The sequence below is a fragment of the Macrotis lagotis genome, chromosome 7, assembly GCF_037893015.1.
Source record: "Macrotis lagotis isolate mMagLag1 chromosome 7, bilby.v1.9.chrom.fasta, whole genome shotgun sequence".
Taxonomy (NCBI): Eukaryota; Metazoa; Chordata; class Mammalia; order Peramelemorphia; family Peramelidae; genus Macrotis; species Macrotis lagotis.
In genome coordinates, this window is record NC_133664.1 from 119,404,785 (window position 1) to 119,425,898 (window position 21,114).

Genomic DNA, 21,114 nt, shown 5'->3' on the forward strand with positions numbered 1-21,114 from the left:
GGTGCTATTATCTGTGTTTCAGGGACTTCAACATAGATGAATAGGTATAATGAAAAAAAGAGAACCTTCCTGATTGCCCTGTTAGCCTTCATCTTCCCATGTCACTCCACTACCAATTATTTTGTATTTATTTTGTATTCATCTTTTAATTGCTGATCTGTGTACAAGTTGCATAAAGAAGAATGCAATGTCCTTAAGGGCAAGTGATGTTTCTGACAAAATGATTTTCATCTTTGTAACTCTAGCACATAACACTGCTCCCAGAACATAGTTTAAGTGAATTGAAATAAACCTATTCCCGCTAACCAAAAGATGGTGTGTACGTACACACGTGTACACACACACACACGCGCGCACACAAGCGCACACACACATACACATGGGTGTCCAACTATGAAAAGGCATGGAGTCAAAAAGATGGAATATTTTACTTCAGGAACAGCCACTCTGGCTGAAATAATGGAATGAGTGCAAGGGAACAATGTGTCAACAACTTGGAAAGATAGTTGAAGTCAGATTTCGAATAATTATAGACATTTGTATTTTATCCTAGAAATAGCAGGGAAACACTGGAGTCTACTAGGTAGTATGGTCACAGCTGGGCTTGAAAAAGTAGTTACTTGAAGTTTGGAGAACAGTGAACCCAACAGGTGACTAGAGGAATCATTCAGGTGAGCATTTAAGTTAGGGCGATCCTGTTGTGACAACCACTCTCAAATTTAGTATATGGAACAGACTTGACAAGACTTAGCAAAAATATGGGAAGCAAGATAAGAGTGAAGAATTAAACGTGAGGGGCAGCTAGGTGGTGCAGTGGAGAGAGCACCTGCCCTGGACTCAGGGGGTACCTGAGTTCAAAACCAGTCTCAGACACTTAATAATGACCTAGCTGTGTGGCCTTGGGCAAGCCACTTGACCTCATTGCCTTGCAAAAACTTAAAAAAAAAAAAAGAATTAAAGTTGATTCAGATGTTATAAAGTTGGGATGCCTGAAAGAATGATGATTCTAAATATACTAAAATGAAGAAGAAAGAAGTAGAAGTAGTTTTTTGAGAGGAAAGATGATATAATCTAGAACTGATATATACATTAGTCAAGGAAGTCATGCATCAACTATCTCCAATACCAGGGACCACATTCTAATCATTTGTCCAAGCTTGTTGTCTATATACTTTTTATTTTATGTTCTGTATACATTTGCTGAATTCATTGCTTATTTCAAATTTACTGATACAAATTTTTTTTAAGTATTACTTTAGCAGTGACTATGCCTAGCACCAAGCAACATGCTTTGGATGTTTATGACACAGCTGATATGCTTAAGGGTTATCACAACAATCTAACAGGACAGCTTTTATATTTACAGTGTCTTAAGATTCACAAAGTGACTTCCATAAAACAGAGTAGGGAAGTGGGAGCACAAGATAATCAATTACATTTATATACATGGAAACAGAAGCCTCCAGAAACTCAGAGATCTGTCCATGAATGTGATGCCAAGGAGGAAGGATGGCCAATAAGAAATGGGAAATAAGCTCAGGTTTCCTGACTACAAGGTGACCAAGGTTCTCTCTCACTCTAATTCTGCCTGTGTGAAAAAGACTCACACACTTCAAGTAGTGACAAAACAATTTGAGGAAATGTATAATTAAGCATATGCAAATATGATCCATTAAAAAATAAATGTAATCTATGTATTCCAGACACCCACTAATAATATACTCACCAATAAAAATTATAATATTATTAGCTGATATTTGGATATTTTTAAGATGTACAAAAATTATTTCATTTGATCTTCACAAACTCAAAATGGTAGAGGAAATAGAGGATTAGAAAAATAAAATAAATGTCCATGGTCTCATTCAGCTGAATCAGAATTTGAATCTAGGTCTTCTTACTCAAAATTAAGAACTTGTGCTATAAAATAAGAGTTCTTTAAAAGTTCATGAAATTATCCTCAATTTTTTACAATTAATACAAGAACTATTTACAAAACAGATTACTTAAAACTAACACTTACTAGACCTCTTTTATAAATAACCCTAGGGGGACAGGGTCAAGATGGCGACAACAGTGAATAATGTTTTAGGCGCTCTCTCATAAATCTTCGAAATTAAGGACTTTAACTAAATTTTTGAGAGACAGAACCAACAAAGAGACCCAGTGAGGCAGTTCTCCTGGAGGAGGAAAAGTGCAGAAAGGCTCTGCTCCTTGGGGTTGTAAGCAGGAGCCCCCAGGGCATGAGCCCATTGAGCTGAGGGAGGGGAGTAAAGAGAGAGACTGCAGAGCTCTGTCCTCTGCCCCTGGAACAGGACTCTGGGGCTCTGACCACATTCAGATCCTGATCTCAGTCTAGGCCCCCCCATAGAACAGTAGGGCCCTCCCACCTCAGCCCCATGGCAGAGGGGGGCGCTTATGGTCATTCACAGACCAGGAGGGAGGACAGAGCCTCACACACTGAGACTCTTGTGGGAGTGTCCCAAAAGCTCAGGAAGCACCCCAAAAACAGGCTTAGGCTGGGAAAATGAGCAAGCAGAGAAATAAGAGGAACATCATTGAGAAATAAATTATCTGTGATCCAAAGAAGGATCAATATACTCAGTATGAAGATGAGAAAACACAAGCTCCTGCATCTAAAGACTCCAAGAAAAACAGAAACTGGCCTCAGGCTATGACAGAACTCAAAAAAGACTTTGAAAATCAAATGAGGGAGTGAGAAGAAAAACTGGGAAAAGAAATGAGAAATATGCAGGAAAAACATGAAAATGAAGTCAGCAGCTTAGTCAAGGAAATCCAAAAAAAAAAATGCTGAAGAAAATAGCATGCTAAAAACCAGCTTAGGTCAAATGGATAAAACAGTTCAAAAAGTTATTGAGGAGAAGAATGCTTTAAAAAGCAAAATTGGCCAGATGGAAAAAGAGATAAGAAAGTTCTCTGAGGAAAACAAATCCTTCAGACAAAGATAGAACTCAGGGAGACTGCTGATTTTACGAGAAAGCAGGACTCATTACTTCAAAACCAAAAAAATGAAAAATTAGAAGAAAATGTGAAATATCTCATTGAAAAAACAACTGACATGGAAAACAGATTTAGGAAAGATAATTTTAAAATTATTGGAATACCTGAAATTCATGATCAGGAAAAGAGCCTTGACATCATTTTCAAAGAATTACTACAGCAAAACTGCCCTGATATCCTAGAAGCAGAGGGAAAAATAGAAATGGAGAGAATCCATCGATCCCCCCGAGAGAGATCCCAGAAAACCAACCCCTAGGAATATTATAGCCAAATTCCAGAACTCCCAAGTCAAAGAAAAAATATTACAAGCAACCAGAAGGACACAGTTCAAATATCGTGGAGCTGCAGTCAGGATCACACAGGACTTAGCAGCAACTACACTGGAAGCTCGTAGGGCTTGGAATCTAATATACCAGAAGGCAAAAGAGCTTAGAATGCAACTGAGAATCAACTACCCAGCAAGACTGAATGTCCTCTTCCAGGGAAGAAGATGGACTTTCAATCAACCAGGGGAATTTCAAATTTTCCTGTTGGAATGGCCAGAGCTGAACAGAAGGTTTGATCTTCAGATACAGAACTCGGGTGAAGCATGGAGATTGGAGGAGAAGGGGAAAATATGAGGGACTTAATGATGATGAACTGCATGTATTCCTGCATAGAAAAATGATACTGATAATACTCATATGAACCTTCTCAGTTAATAGAGCAGGTAGAGGGAGCTTTTATAGTTGAAGCACAGAAGAAAGCTGAATTTGAAGATAAAATATGGAGTAAAAATGGAGTCAATAGAAGAAAGGAAAATGTAACAGGAGAAAGAAAAAGGAGAGGGGGAATAGGCCAAGATATTTCATATAATAAGATTTCCTTTTATTACAATGAGCTATTGCAAATATATGGAAGGGGGGAAGGCAAGGGAGAATGAGGGAATCTTCGCTGTCATCAGAGGTGGCTAGGAGAGGAAACAGCATATATACTCGATGGGGTATAGACATCTGGAGTAAGAAGGGGAGGGGGGGACAGGGGAAAGGGGGGTGATGTGAGTGATGGAGGAGAGGATGGACCATGGGGGGAGAGTGGCCAGATATAACACACTTTCTTTTTTACTTCTTGCAAGGGGCTCAGATTAGATGGCCTGTCCAGGACCATAGGGCCAGGTGGATGCTGAGCCTAAGGGACATGGGGGGGGGGGGGGGGGGGGGGGGGGGCTCGGGGTCTCTTGGCCCCAGAGCCAGGGATCTGTCTGCTGCGCCATTCAGCGACCCTACAGCAGAGTCAGAGTGAAAAAGAGAGAAAATATAGTACATGGTAGTGGAGAAATAAGAAAGGAGGGAGTTGCGATCAGCAATGGCAATGGTGGAAAAATATGGAAGTAATTTTTGTGATGGACTTATCCTAAAGAATGTGATCCACCTGCAACAGAGTTGTTGGTGTTGTAACAAAGACTGAAGCACATTTTTTATTATTATTATTATTTGGGGAGGGGGGTACAGGGCAGATAGGGCTGGGTGGCCCACCTGGGGACGCATAGCAGGGTGATCATTGGGTGTCTTGAGGCCAGATTTGGACCCAGGTGCTCCTGCCTCAGGGGGCAATGCTCTGTCCGCCACCCAGCCACCCCCACTATTATTACTATTTTATTTTATTTTGGGTCTTTTTTTTTTTGGTTTTTTGCAGGGCAGTGGGGTTGGGGTGGCTTGCATGTCACACGGCTGGGTGATTGTTGGGTGTATGGGGCCGGATATGGGCTCAGGTGCTCGTGGCTCCAGGGTTGGTCCTCTGTCCATTGTGCCACCTGGCCATACCTACAATTATTACCATTATTTTTTTTTAATTTTAATTGTTTTTTGTCTCCCCTTTATCACTCAAGTGAGTCTATATTGTTTGGGGGGAGGGGGTATTTTGTTTACTCTTAAACAAGAATATTTTATTAATGTATAAAGAAAATTACTTGTACAAAATGAGAATAAATAAATATTAAATATTATAAATAAATACATAAATGAGTGGGTGAGTAAATAAATAAATAAATAAGTAGCCCTAGTCAGATCACCACATATTATATCACCTGTGCCAATCATGTTACCTTTTGGAAGACAACCAAAAAAGGTTGAAGGAAAACTTGTACTGTTCCTCCTCTACTGATCCATTCAAAGGATAAAAAAGGTGTTATTAGAGGTCATCAATTTTCCATAAAATACACTTATAGAAACCAAATATAGACACTTTCTCCACCTTCTCATTTAAGAATTTCCTGTGTGATCTAAAAAGATATCTCTTCTTATAAAGAAATCATTTCAGTACATAAAACTAAATGAATCTATTCACCAAACACAAACTGCAAGATTTCTGCTCTACTAATGAAAACAAATTCTCAATCTAAGTAACAGTTTCATAATTTTGTTGGCATTTAAGCTTCTCTCTTTGAAACTAATATTTAAATTAAATTAAATTAAATTAAATTAAATTAAATATGAATAGTTAAGAAAATATTTTGGATAAAGCAAAGAGGACCGCAGGCCTTGAAATGTTCTCTATTCATTTTGCCTCCATTATTCAGCATAATAAGCTAGCTCTTCAACTTATTTCCCCTATATCTCCTTTATGAAAGATCCCCAAACTTTTTTGTAGAGACAGGCTATATTTAGTTCTTCAAAACCTCAAATTTGCTGCTATAGGTGCTAAAGAGTAGGTTCCTTTGACAGGAGCAAATGCTTATATCTTTTGTCTCCAAGATCAACCAAGCCAAACAGGAATCATAAATTAGGGACTTCCACCCAAGAGTATTGAGCCGCACTGATAAAATTTGTAGGGAATTATTGAATCCTTGGTGAAATGAAATGAAAGACTGAGATAAGGGATGCTGAGTTGGTGATTTAGATGTATACTCATGCAAGTAGAAACCTGAGCAAATAAATTTTCAACTGCCAAAAGACATACAAAGACAATCAGAATTACAAACTAAGCAAAGCACAAAAGCTAGCTTAGTGTAACATAGACTCAGATCTTCGAACTAGAAGGATCATCTGAAATTATCCCTACCACTTAACATATTATTCTAGTTTATAAAAAAAAATTAACAAAACTGCTGGTTCTTATAGGTTTTTCCTTTGTATGATTTCGCAGAGCATACAGAGTACTGAACTTGAGTCATTAAAAACTGGATCCAAGGGGCAGCTAGGTGGCGCAGTGGATAAAGCACCGGCCCTGGAGTCAAGAGTAGCTGGGTTCAAATCTGGTCTCAGACACTTAATAATTACCTAGTTGTGTGGCCTTGGGCAAGCCACTTAACCCCATTTGCCTTGCAAAAACCTAAAAAAAAAAAAAAAGCTGGATCCAAACCTAACAGTTAATGGGCTACCACAGACATGTCTTAGGCACAGATAATTCATAATTCATTTAACTTTTCTTCACCTCAATTTCCTCAATAATTCTTAAATTGGTGAGTTTCTGAGAGGAAAATGTTGTGAAAAACTTAAAGGACTGCATAAGAGTATGCTCTTATCATAATGATTAACCTCACTATAGTTTTAGTTACCAAAAAGTTTTCCCTAATGCTCACTAAACATGAGGTCCCTTCTCCCTCTGTGGAGTAAGTTGGTATATAAACTTATTTAACATGTAAAGAATTAGTATAATAATACAAGTTATATAAGAATGAATGAATGAATCAATCAATCAATCAATCTAGGGGGTGCCTGGAGTCCTAGGAGTACCTGAGTTCAAATCCGGCCTCAGACACTACCTGTGTGGTCTTGGGCAAGCCACTTAACCCCACTGCCTTGGAATAAATCTACTGCTAAAATTAACATCACAACATTCCAAAGTCAAATGTGAATGATCTGAGAGACTACCTGCTACTAAAACCCCTCCAGCAGTGCTGTTCATATTTATAAGTTGTGTTTCTTTGGAGAAGGCTTGATTTAAGCTGGTCTACAACATTTAAAAACAAACAAAAACAGCACAGTAGTTCAAGAAAGAAAAGCATTCCATAAATTCTTTTTTGTTCACAGAAACAGTTTAACTATTCACCCCCCCAAAATATAAACTATTAACTCAGGCTTAATGAATTGCCACTCTGCTGTAAACAGCAAGCTGGTAGACTTTAAAAAGTGAAGAATTCAAAATAACTAATAAGAATAATTTAAGAAACTGAAATAGAATATTCAGCAACAGTACTAACCTAAAAACAAAATGACATTTGTGGCTTACATGCTTTCAGTTTTCGATCATTAGAGGATAAAAAAATACTTTAAAAACAGCATTACCCTACCCCTACATTATGGATTATTGTACAAGGATAGGAAAGCAAAGAGGATCAACATAAAATTCACCTACAAAGATGGATGCAGAACGTTCATGTGCATCAAGAGGATTATCTTGTAGTCATTCTGGTTATCTTATTGGTTCCTGGTCCCTTACTATTCTTTTAAATATTTTACCTGGACATGTCTTGGGCACAAAATGATAAATCAGTAAAATACACTCTGGTTAACCAATCTAGAACAGAAAGATGACTCTTTTTGAATTTTTCAAAAACAGAAATTAAGTAAATGCCTTTGACAATTTATTCTTTAATCAACCTCTTCAAAATGAGGCAAGATGAAGCATCTGCAAAGTCTAAAACAGTGAGTCAGAAAATATGCTTAATAGAAAAGCAAATATAATAATTCAAAGAGACCCTATGTAATAAAAAAGGATGAAATATATAAGCCCAATAAAATTTCAACTTAAGACTAGAAATATAATCTAGGCATTGAGTAAACTAGCTGTTGAAAAAAATTGCTCCCTCGTTAAATTAGGGTAATTATCTATTAGTAAGTATGAAATAGAAAACAGGGTCAGGAATAATTCAAATAGAAAAGAAATTGTAATGAAGAGACATTAATTAGTATAAGTATATTAATATTTCAATATTGCTCATGGATGAAGCTGTTATTCTTATTCAACAGGTTTATTAACACAATGCAGGAAAACATGTCCACAGTATTCCATGACATGGAAAAATTCTTGTCTCTATTAGAGAAATACAGTTTCAGAAGGCACTGCAAATATTTCATAGCTTGTTATCAAATATATCTAGTGATAAATAGCCTAGGTTTAGTTTCACAGACTCAGTGAACCTTTGAGTTCCATATGGCCTGCCTTGGAAGCCATTCAGTTCATTCTCACCTAACATGCACATCCTCTCAAACGGTTCTGATGAGTATAGTCCAGTTTCTGATAGGACACTTCAGTAACAGGGAGCTTATCTTCTACCTAGGAAATTCATCCCATTTTTGAAACAGCTACAATTATTAAGAAGATTTTAAATACGGAACTAAAATATGGCTGTTGATTACTACTACTTATTATAATATCATTAATATTATTAAAATTATTTCTATTAATTAAATTACTGATATTGTTAATAATAAATAATACAATGAATAAATTACAAAATACAATTACAATTACAACCACATAGTCTAAGAATAAATTCCTCTACATCACAAAGTCTCTTTCTCATACTAATCCTGTGAGATTATTATCCCATGTAAAAAGTCAGGGAAGTTAAATGACTTGCACATACTCATACAATCAGTAAGCAGCCAACCAAGGACTTGAACTGAGATTTTTCTGACTCTGAGTTCATTGCTCCTTTCACTACACCACATTGCCTCTGCAACTAGAAAAATGGTTAGCATTGCAAATGCAAAATCCTTCCCCAGAAAATCAAGATTTTTTTTCTAATTAATATGTGTCTAAGCTAATCGGAGAGGAAAAATTAAAACAAATGGGGCATTGTTGTGAGTGTTGTTTTCCCTCAAGATATGGTCTTGAGAAGTCTCTTGTATATTCCTTTTTTTTAAAAAAGGTCTTTTTCATTCACTGAAGTAAAATTTTTTAGAAGGAAAGAATAACTACTATATAAAAAATATAAATAAAGTATTGCCCCCTGAACAAAAATCACTTTATTTTTATTTGGGGGTAATTTGATTAACCATCATTTCACTTTAGCAGCAAAAAGCTCAGAAATTTACAACTAAGATATTTAACATACCTAACAAACTCAAATTAGTTGAAAATATTTTTAAAATAGATCTAATTTTAAGGCAACCAAATGTCAATATTTCCACACCAAAAAGAACTGGCTAAACAATTATGTGGACCTTCAGGCAGTCACTGGCATTTAATTTCCATACATGACATATATTTTTGGTAGAAATGTTTACTTTTATAACCCACAATCAGCACTACTGAATTATTACAGCTCAAGTGATCTTATAAGAAAATTTCCAATAAGAACCTTATATGAAGGAATGTTCTATTTGAATAAAACAAAATTTGTCATTCTCAATATAGGAAAAAGTAGAAAGAATTTATTTTAATTTTATTTTTATTCCAAAGTGCTAAAAAATTTACCTATTTTAATGAATCGACATGGAAACATCTGTTCATCAATTTTATGCTTCAAGGTGAATGTTTCTTTGTTATAATCATTCTTTAAGCCACTGTGGAAAAAAACAAATAAGGTTAACAAATCTGATCTCATTGCTCAACATGACTAAACACAAAGAAAAAGTATTAGGATGACAGATTTACTTTATTAAAAGTTTTAAGTGCAAGAGGCAATGTGGAACTAGTCGTTAAAGCATGGGACTATAACTCGACTTCTAATTCTATATCCAGTTTTGCTTTTATATCCAGTTTTGCTGCTGACCTTGTATGACAATGGGCAAATTTCTTAATATCACTATGCCTCCTTTTCTCCCATTTATGGTATCAATAAATTCTATGTGAACCCACTCAGCCAGTATATGATGACTTTTTAAAAAGATTTTTGAAATCTCAGGTGCATTGTCACAATTTCTAATTGGGCTGTGACTGTCAAAATCTAATTTAGTATCACACAAAATTATTGCTGACAGTATCATGAGCTTAAGAATACAAATGTAGGGGCAGCTAGGTGGCATAGTGGATAAAGCACTGGCCCTGGAGTCAGGAGTGCCTGAGTTCAAATCTGGCCTCAGACACTTAATAATTACCTAACTATGTGACCTTGGGCAAGTCACTTAACCTCATTGCCTTAAAGGGGAAAAAAATTTTAAAAAAAGAACACAAATGCAACATTCAAATATGTGTACCTTAGGTTCACTTGCTTTTATGTATGCAATTCAATCTATAGGCTTAAAAACTACATGATACATGGGAAGATACTATCAGTTACTAAGAAAAAAGGTAGGAAATGTGTCTCATTTATATCTAATTCATAAAAATGTATCTTAAAACAGAGCTTAATATTAACAGTTATTTTAAAAAAGTGTTAGATTAACTGCATTGTATAGTCAGTTATTTACTTTCCCAAATTACAACTTACCTGGATAATAGCTCTGTCATATTTTCTTCATTCATTCCACCAAAAACTTTAAACTTCTTTAAATTACAGACATGAGTCTTCTCATATTTTCCAAATGTGATACTCTGGACTATAGCAGGCCTTTCAAGCTTGAGTATCAGGTACTAAATGTAAGAAAAAACAATATTAAACTTAAGGATTCAAAATCAATTATTGTAACAAAATTGTTTATCTGCATATCTTGAAGTTATATAGTACGTCAAAAATATTAAAGTTTTCACTATCTTCAAGAGTTAGAGAATCAAAAGGAGGATGACAGGGAAGTGTGGGGAAAGGGGAATAGTCAAGACAGCAGAGTAAAGGCAGGGATTTACCTGAGTTCTTCCCCCCAAAGCCTCCAAAAACCTTTAAATAATGACTCTAAAGAAAATCTGAAGCAACAGAATCCTCAAAAAGACAATGTAACAATTTTTCCAGGTAATTTGACAGGAAAATCTGTTGTACCAGTATAAGAGAGGTGCTCAGTTGGTCATGCCAAAGCAGACCTGGCCTAGCAAACCAGAATCAGGCCTCAGAGAGAATGAATGCATACCAGACGTCTCAATCCACTGACAGTAAAAAGATTTGGACAGTGGGAGTTACACAGGTCCCTGTGCTGGCAGCAGGAGCAGAATTCTTTTGCATTGTCCTATACTTGGCTCTAGATGGCAGTCCAGAGTCTTAGTCTTAGTGCAAGGAGGAGTGCTACCACAGCACTACCACTTGCCACAGGTGAACAGGGGCCTAAGTCACAATTCCAGGGTACAAAACAGTGTGGTCACTCACACACCAGGGTATAGTACAAGAGAATAGTAAACACACCTCTCTTTAAATCATACCATCTTGCAAGAGCCAAAAACTTACAGGTCCTCAGAATTATCTCTGAAAACAGCTGTACAAAAAAAATCTGATAGCTGGGACAGTGTTTCCTCCACTTCAGAAGCAAAGCCCCATGTTAGCAAAGTTAAAGATAAAGATAGGTTGAAAAAAATGAGCCAATAACAGAAAAAAAATTCTGACCATAGAAAGCTACTATGGTGACAAGGCAGATCAAAACACATACTCAAAAGAAGACAAGAAAGTCAAAATCCTGCATCCAAACAATCTAAGAAAAAAATGAATTGGTATCAGACCACAGAAGAGCTCAAAAAAGGATTTTAGAAGTCAAAATAACAGAAGTAGAGAAAAAGTTGGCTACCAAAATGAGAGAGAAAAGATGCAAGAAAATCCTGAGGGTCGGTCAATAGGTTCCAGCCTCAGACACTTAATAATTACCTAGTTGTGTGACCTTGGGCAAGTCACTTAACCCCAATGCCTCAAATAAATAAATTTTTTAAAAAAGAAAAAAGTCAATAGCTAAGGAAAGGAGGTACCAAAAATATAGAAGTAACTCCTTAAAAAACAGAATAAGCTAGATGATAAAAATGCCAAAAAAATTCAATGAAGTGAAGAATACCTTGAAAAGGGGAATTGGTTAAATGGAAAAAAGAGGTACAAAAGCTCATTGAAAACAAAATTACATAAAAATCAGGATTGGTTAAGTGAAAGCTAATGATTCCATGAGATATCAAGAAGCAACAAAAAAACAAAATGGAAAAAATGCGAAATATCTCAGGAAAAAAACAAATGACCTGGAAAATGGATCCAGAAGAGATAATTTAAGAATTATTGAACTGGGGGGCAGCTAGGTGGCACAGGAGATAGAGCACCAGCCTTGAAGTTCAAATCTGACCTCACTTAATAATTACCTAACTTTGTGATCTTGGGCAAATTATTTAACCCCAATGCCTTGAAAAAAACTAAAAAAAAAAAAAGAATTATTGGCCTGCCCCAAATAGACAGTCAAGCAAAATGATATGGCCTAACACAATCCCCATTTCCTTCCTATCATCCCTCTCTTTAAACTCATTGGTTAATCTTCAGAGTTACATTCTACTTGTGAAAATCTACTCCAGCAACAAAGAAAAGAATGAAAGATTTTCATAAAATACTACTCACCATCCAGATGGTGAGAATAACCTTCAGGATTATAACTATCTTATTGAAGTAACAATCTACTTATCATCAAACAAAAGGAGTCTTATGAGCGTCATTGCAATGCAAGGTTTTTCTCATGAGAACAGTCTACTGTTCTCCCAGTTAAGATAGTTTAATTAGGTGGCACAGTGGATAGAGCAATGGCCCTGGAGTCAGGAGTACCTGAGTTCAAATTCGGCCTCAGACAATTACTAATTACCTAGCTGTGTGGCCTTGGGCAAGCTACTTAACCCCACTGCCTTGCAAAACCTTTAAAAATAAAAGGATAGTTTAATCATCAAATAAGTGACTAACTAAAAATGCAAGGTCTTTCTGGAAATAGTCTACTATCCCCCCCCCCCAACAAAATTGGGAGGATGCCTGGCTTGGAATACAAGGTCTCTCTCCCTCTTTTGTCTAAGAATAGTCTAAGAATAATAGTCTGTCTTTGTTTTAATGATTTTTAATCCTGAGAGGACTTCACTAGGAATATTAGCTCTTAAGAGGGAATATCCCACTCAAGGAGAATCCATGAACCTTACTCTCATGGGAACTGAATCAAAGAAGGAACAATAAACACACTTAGAAGGAGGGAGAAATCTATCTTACCATAGAGGAAAGTAGGAAGGAAAGGAAATAAGAGAAAGTGGAGGAGTGGGCGAGAGAATAGGAGGAAGCTGATAGAAAGGAGACCAATCTGGAGGAGGTAAAAATCAAATGCAAAACATTTTTGCGAATGGACAAGTTAAATGGGGAGAGCAGAATAAATAGAGGAGAAATAGGATGGAGGGAAATACATATTTAGTAATCAATACTATGAAAAAAATTGATGAGTTTCTCAGATTAAAACTTCATGTCTCAAACATAGAAAAATGAGTCCAATTTCTAGAAATAAGGGCCATTCCTAAATTGATAGTCAAAGGATATGAACAGGCAGTTTTTAGACAAAGCAATCAAAGTTATCTAAAATCGAATCAAAAAATGCTTTAAATCACTGTTTATGAGAGATATATACAAATTAAAACAACTCTTAAATTGAAAATGTTGGAGGGAATGTGAGAAAATCAAAACAGTGATGTACTATTGGTGAAGTTGTATACTGATTCACCTATTTTAGAAAGCAATTTGGAACTATGCCCAAAAGGCTATAAAATTATATATACTCTTTGGCCAAGCAATATTACTACTACATCCCAAAGAAATAAAAAACAAAAAGGAAAAAAGGACTAATTTACAGCATTTCTTTTAGAAGTGGCAAAGAGGGCGGCAAGGTGGCGCAGTGGATAGAGCACCGGTCCTGGAGTCAGGAGTAACTGAGTTCAAATCCGGGCTCAGACACTTAATAATTACCTAGCTGTATGGCCTTGAGCAAACCACTTAACCCCACTGCCTTGAAAAAATAAAAAATAAAAAATAAAGTGGCAAAGAACTGTAAATTGAGGCGATGTCCATTAACTGGAGAATAGCTGAAAATGTTGCTTGGTTAAATACTACTGTGCTTTAAAAAATGATGAAAAAGATGCTCTCTGAAAAAAATGGAAAGAGTTACATGCACTGATGCAAAAGTGAAATGAGCAGAATCAGGAGAAAACTGTACACAGTAAAAGCAATATTGTATGATGATCTACTATGAATAACTTAACCATTCTCAGCAATATGATACAATAAAATTCTGTAGAACTTAGGGGAAAGATGCTGTTCATCTTCAGAGAAAGAACTGGTAAAGCCTGAATGCAGAGCAGCGACACTTTTCTTTTACTTCTTAAAATTTTTCTTGTATTTTTTGGTCTATTTTCTTTCACAGGCTTACATGGAACTATGTTTTGCCTAACTAAACATACACATATAATCTATATCAAATTGCTTGCCTTCTCAATGGGGGAGTTAGTGAAAAAGAAAGAAATCTTCTAATTCAAAAGTTGAAAAAAAAGTAATGTAAAAATTGTTAACATATAATTGGGAAATGTATTTAAATAAGATTTTTAATAAGAAAAATGAAAGACTGATAATAGGGTTTTGTTCTATTTTGTTTTATCAGAGGAAAGGAAAGAAAAAAGAAGAGAATACTTAAAAAGAGGTAATAATACACTATTTTCAATAGTTGGATTAGAAAAGAAAAAGAATGTATAAACATATAGAAAAAAGGGGGATAAAGGGTCTCCTGATGATTTTCACGTCAGCAAGGCAAAAAGAAGATTGAACATATATGCACATACCCATGTAGTCTTGTGGACTCATGCATGACCACATACTCAAAATAAACAACTTGCAGAAATGCACTGCACTCAAAACCATCAACAAGTTTTTATTATAAGCAAGATAATATCTTAGATGCTAGAGATACAGTACAAAGGATGAAAACCTCTACTTTCAAGAACTTTATATTCTATTAGGAGAGAAGCTGTTGTTACAGCTACTAATAATAGTTACAACAAAGATGGTCTTTTAAAAATTATATCTTAAATTCAATATTCACATTATTAGAAGGATTTGTACCTGGAAATAAATGCAACAACAAAGCAATGGACCAATGTTCCTCAATATATTACTAAAATTACATCTGCTTAACATAAAAGACAGTTTGACCTGTCCCCAGCATGTATTGTTGAGAATCTACTAAAGTTGCCAGCTTCAATTTTAATGGTCGTAAGATGAAGCTTTAATTATTTGAAAATGGGCAAGAATAACAGATATTTCAAAAAAAACTTTTTCAGTTGTCAGGCTCTAACAAGTCTCTGAAATGAATTTCTTGAACTTCTTTGAGAAGCTAAAAGATATAAATTTAATATTCAGTGAAGAGATATGAATGAAATATTGTTTCTAGAAGAACAGGACAATTAGGTGGTAAAATAAATAAGAGTACCTGGCCTGGACAGAAAGACTCACCTTCCCAAATTAAAACCTGCCCTCAGACACTAACTGTGTGACCCTCGACAAGTCACTTAACCCTGTTTGCCTGAGTTTCATCATCTGTTAAATGAGTTAGAGATGGAAATGGTAAACCACCCTAGTATTTTTGCAAACAATATCTCAAAAAGAAGACACAAAGAGTTGGGAATAACTCAAAAGAACTGAAAATGAACACAAGAATTAGACTAAAATTTCTTCAGTATACATAGCATAAATTATGTTACATAAATAAATGTTACATTGATAACAAGTAGACCAATCAACACCTAAAAGTGCTAAGAGAATATAAAAAGAGACAAACACTTATCAAATGCTTACTACATAATAAACACAGTATTTCAATAAACACAGTATTTCAGTTCACATAAAACTAACAGGAAAGCAACAACAAACTTTGAGCAAGGGACGGGATTAAAAATTTTCGTAAAAAACAATAACAAAATTGGCTAAACATATTGATGTTAAAAAGCCAAGATGCAGAAATATAAGCAGTTCTTTTTAATTAGGTTTGGGGTTTTTTTTTGCAAGACAAATGGGGTTAAGTGGCTTGCCCAAGGCCACACAGCTAGGTAATTATTAAGTGTTTGAGGCCGGATTTGAACTCAGGTACTCCTGACTCCAGGACCGGTGCTCTATCCACTGCGCCACCTGGCTGGCCCCAATATAAGCAGTTTTTACAGAAATAAGATATAAGTTAGATTAGTATGTAATGCTCATTGCCAGCTTGCTCTACAGTAGTAAAAAAAATGATTTTATCTATATTGTTCTAAAGATTTACTACAATATCAAATTTTTAAAAAAGGTTTACTTCTTATAATTAACAAAATTCATATGCAGGAATAACAATTCAAGAAGGCAGTTAAGTTGGAGAGTAGATAAAGTATTCCTTGAAGTCAGGAAGTCCTAGGTTCACATTTGGCCTGAAGACACTAACAAGTTGCATGACCCTGATCAGTATTCTCATCTGTATAATGGTAACAATATAATAAAACACCTATCTCACATGGCTGTTCTCATTTTTTTAAATGAGATTTTTTAAAAAGTAAAGTGTTTTGCAAACTTTAAAGTGCTGGGCTAGTTATCATTAGTATTAGCTATTAAGAATATTAAGGTATATGAGTTTTAAAAGAAGAAAGAGGAGAACCTGGAGCTAGAAATGTGAACAAAAAACAAAATACATGCACACAGACACACACAAAATGAAAAAGACTATATTTTAATGGGAAATGACTTGTTATGAGACAGTAATCATTTTTGAATCATTGGTCTGTATAGTCAGACCACTGCTTTATTAGAGCAAAGGCTAATTAACATTTATACAAAACTAAAATAAAAATTTTAAAAAGATATAAAATAGCAGTGCCAAGCTGAAAGAGAAAAATGGGCAGTAGTAAAATAAATGGATAACACTAAACATTTTTTTTGCAGAAGTTACTTCTACTAGATATAAATTAAATACAGTGAGTGACACAACCAAAAGGGCCTTTAAAGCACCATCATCAGGAAAATCCTAAGCTTCTTGCCCAGTAAAGAAATATGGCAGAAAAGAACAATACTGGTTCAAAATATAAACTTTACTATAAAAATCTTATAGAGAAGCATCACAGAAAGTTATGAGGAAGTAAAGGAAACTATCAAAGACGATCTTGCTCACGATCCCCCAAATTGATAAAAGAGTCAAAAGATATGAACAGACCAGCAGTTTTCAGATGAAGAAATCAATGCTATCTATAATCACTGAATGAATGCTTTCAATCACTACTGAAGTGAAAAATGAAAATTAACTGTCATGTTTAAAAACTATATCTTTTCTGTAAGTTTTATTTATTGTTTAGTTCTTTTAGGTTCATTTATAGGATAGTTGGGAAGAAATTAACATAAACTGCAACTATAAGTGATTCCTTATGAAATTCATTTTTTGGCCAAATTTGGCCCAAAATATTCAGTATTGGGACCAAAGGAAATGTTTTTTCAGTACTGAAAGAATTAAGGAACTCTGAGGTAATGTAACTAGCATCTGTCAGATTGTCTAAATTGACAAAAAAGGAAAATGATCTATGTTTGAGGGTATGTGGGAAAAGTGGGATACTGATGCACTGCTAGTAGAGCTGTAAACAGATCCATCTTTTCTGGAGAGTAATTTATTTGAAATTTATTTATTTGAAATTTATTTGAAATTATGCCCAAAGGGCAATAAAACTATATATCCTTTAATCCAATTATATCACTAATAGGTTTGTATCCCAAAGAGATTACATAAAAAAGGGGAAAGGAATATACAAAAATATGTATAGCAGTTCTTTTTGTTTTATCATGTAATAGGAGGAAAATAAAATATATATTTACATGAACTGTCTTGTCCAATTACATGCCAAAAAAACTAAATTGGATGAAATTGAGAAATGCCTATAAAAATATAAATCTCAGGGGCGGCTAGGTGGTGCAGTGGATAAAGCACCAGCCCTGAAGTCAGGAGTACCTGGGTTCAAATGCGGTCTCAGACACTTAATAATTACCTAGCTGTGTGGCCTTGGGCAAGCCACTTAACCCCGTTTGCCTTGCAAAAAAAAAAAAAAACCTAAAACAAAATATATAAATCTCAGATTAACATAAGAAATAGATTATTTAAATATCTCAGTATCAGAAGAAGAAAATTAACCAGTCAGAAATGAACTACTGAGGCAGCTAGGTGGCGCAGTGGATAAAGCACCTGCCCTGACCTGAGTTCAAATCTGAACTCAGACACTTATTAATCACCTAGCTGTGTGACCCTGGGCAAGTCACTTGACTCCATTGCCTCACCAAAAAATAAAGGAAAGAAATGAACTCCCCCCCCCAAAAAAAAACTCTAGAAGAGCCACAATCAGGTCTATAGCTAAGATTTTTTAAAAGGGGGACAGAGGAAGAGAAGGATCTATATGTTTAAAAATATCTATAAGCAGCTCTTTTTGTGTCAGCCAGGAATTGGAAATTGAAGGGATATCCTTCACCTGGGAAATAATTGAATAAGTTGAGATATGATTACAATGGAATTCTATTGTGCAATAAGAAACGACAAGAGGATGCATTCAGGAAAAACTGGACTTACATGAAATGATGCAAAGTGAAGTGAGCAGAATCAGAAGCAAAAGTGTATACATTAACAGCAATATTGTACAATGATCATCTCAGCAATATAGTGATCCAAGACAATTTCAAAGGACTATGAAAAATACTATCTATCGCTAAGAGAAAGAACTGTTGGGAGTCTGAATGAAGATTGAAGCAAACATTTCTTTATTTCTGAAGGAATGAGGGAGGTGTTTTGCTTTCACAAGATGACTAAAATGACTCCACATGTGAAATCTATATCAAATTGTTTAGTGTCTCAGAGAGGGGTGAGGGGAGGAAGAGAGGGAGAGAATTTGGAACTCAAAAAAAAATTTTTTTTTAAATATGAATGTTCATTGTAACCAAGATCAAAAGAAATGTAGTAAATTGGGAAAGTATTTTTACAACTAGTGTTTCTGACAAGACATCTCTAAAATATAAAGAGAACTGAGTCAAATATAAAAAAAAAAAGACAAGCCATTCCCCAATTGACAATTGGTCAAAGGATATGCGAAGGCAATTTACAGATGATGAAATCAAAACAGTCCAGTCATATGAAAAATTGCTCTAAATCACTAATTATTAGAGAAATGCAAATTAAAACATCTCTGAGGTAACCACCTCACACCTCTCAGATTGGTCAATATGACCAGTAAAGGACAATGATCAGTGTTGGAAGGGATGTGGGAAATCTGGGACACTATATATTGTTAGTGGAACTGTGAATTCATCTAACCTTTCTAAAAAGCAATTTGGAATTACGTCCAAAAGGCAACAAAAATGTGCGTCCCTTTGATCCAACAATACCACTACTGGGTCTATATCCTGAAGAGATTATGAAAAAGAGTAAAAACATCATCTGTACAAAAATGTTCATAGCAGCTCTGTTTGTGGTGGCAAACAAATGGAAACTGAGGGAATGTCCATCAATTGGGGAATGGCTTAACAAACTGTGGTATATGTATATGATGGAACACTATTGTTCTATTAGAAACCAGAAGGATTGGGAATTCAGGGAAGCCTAGAAGGATTTGCATGAACTGATGTTGAGTGAGATGAGCAGAACCAGAAAACATTGTACACCCTTAACAGCAACATATTAACAGGGCAACAATAAGGCACAATCTTGGAAGATCTGCGATGGAGAATGCCATCTGTATCCAGAGAAAGAATAGTGGAATTTGAACAAAGACCAAAGACTATTACCTTTAATTTAAAAAAAATGTTGTCTTATTATGTAATTCTGCTTTATGTCATACTATATGTTTCTTCCTTAAGGATATGATTTCTCTCTCTCATCAAATTCAACTTAAATCATGCATACTATGGGAATGATGTTAAAGACTAACAAAATGCCTTCTGTGGGGGGTGAGGGGAAGGAAACAAGATTGGGGGAAAAAATTGTAAAATCTAAAATAAATAAAACCTTTCTAAAATTAAAAAAAAATGAATGTTAACAACAATATGTGCATGTAATTAGAAAAATAAAATAACATTTACAAAAATAAAAATAAAATATGAATGTTAAAAATTGTTTTATATAAAGTTGGGTAAAAATTAAACATTTTTTTAAAAACCTTCCAAGACAAGATGGATTTAGAAAAATATTGTATCTTTCATGTGAAAGAATGTTTCAAATCATTGATAAAAAATTGAAATAACCTCAAGGTTTGATCTCATACCCTACAAAATGGAATAAATGACCAAAAATGGAAATGGTCCATCTTGGGAGAAATTGTGATAAGACAGGTATACTAATGTTGTGCTGGCAGTGATGAAAAGCCGTACATCCATTTTAAAAGCAATTTTAAATTATCCAAATAAAGTGACTAAAATGTTCATAAGCTTTGACCCATAAATTCCATTATTAGACTTAAGAAAGTCCTCTTAAATGTGAAAATAGTTACACTTGGGGCAGCAAAAGAACCAGAAACAAAAGAGATGTCCTCTGAATAGGTAGGGGCAAAATAAGCTATAGTATATGAATATTATGGAATATTACTGAACTGTAAGAAATGACATATGGGACAACTACAGAGAAACATGGGCAAAGGCATATCTACATGAACTGCAAAGGCATATCTACATGAACTGATGTAGAGTGAGGTAGCCAAGCCAGAGGCAAGGAAACCATGCACATGATAATACAAACTGATATAAAGTACCCATGATAATATAAACTAATGTAAACTGAAAGAACAATCAACAACAAAAAGACAAAGGTGACTTGAAAAATATAAAAAATAGGCATACTCTGAAAGAAGAGATATAAGAAGGCACTTCCACATCACTCTTTTGGAGAGGTGATTAGTCTACAAGCATTGAATATATTTTCAGACTTTTTTGAATATATTGTAATGGTTTGTTCTTTTTTTTCCTTTTTTTGTCTCTAAAAAAATATCGTTTGTTACGTGGAAAAGGAAAGAATGAGGATATTGGGGAAAACTACAGCAATATAACAACTGAAAAGACATTTTTTAAAAACCTTAATTTTTTAAAAAGAACAATGAATTCTATAAAACATTCTAAAAACAATTCCAATATTCTATAAATTGTCTGCAAACATGGGGAAAATAAATTCTTCCAAACTCTGATATAAATGTAGAAGAGGAAGTGACAGGAAAAACATATTAAGCATGCCTTACAAACATTCTCATTGGATCCTCATTTGAGCCCAAGAGGTAGATGTTAAGGTCCTCATT

The 21,114-nt window shown here is 34.9% G+C and overlaps 1 protein-coding gene across 11 annotated transcripts in view; it reads right to left on the minus strand.

Moving 5' to 3' along the window:
• MKLN1 (muskelin 1) overlaps window positions 1-21,114 on the minus strand; it is a 377,184-nt gene that overhangs the window by 181,435 nt on the left and 174,635 nt on the right. For all 11 annotated transcript variants that reach the window (XR_012470079.1, XM_074193675.1, XM_074193674.1 and 8 more), the window contains 2 exons: window positions 10,379-10,521; window positions 9,424-9,512 (listed from right to left, as the gene is read on the minus strand). Coding sequence is in view for 10 of the 11 variants with exons in the window: in XM_074193675.1 (XP_074049776.1) it covers window positions 9,424-9,512; window positions 10,379-10,521 (232 nt within the window). In the remaining variant the exon portion in view is untranslated. The remainder of the gene's footprint in view (window positions 1-9,423; window positions 9,513-10,378; window positions 10,522-21,114) is intronic.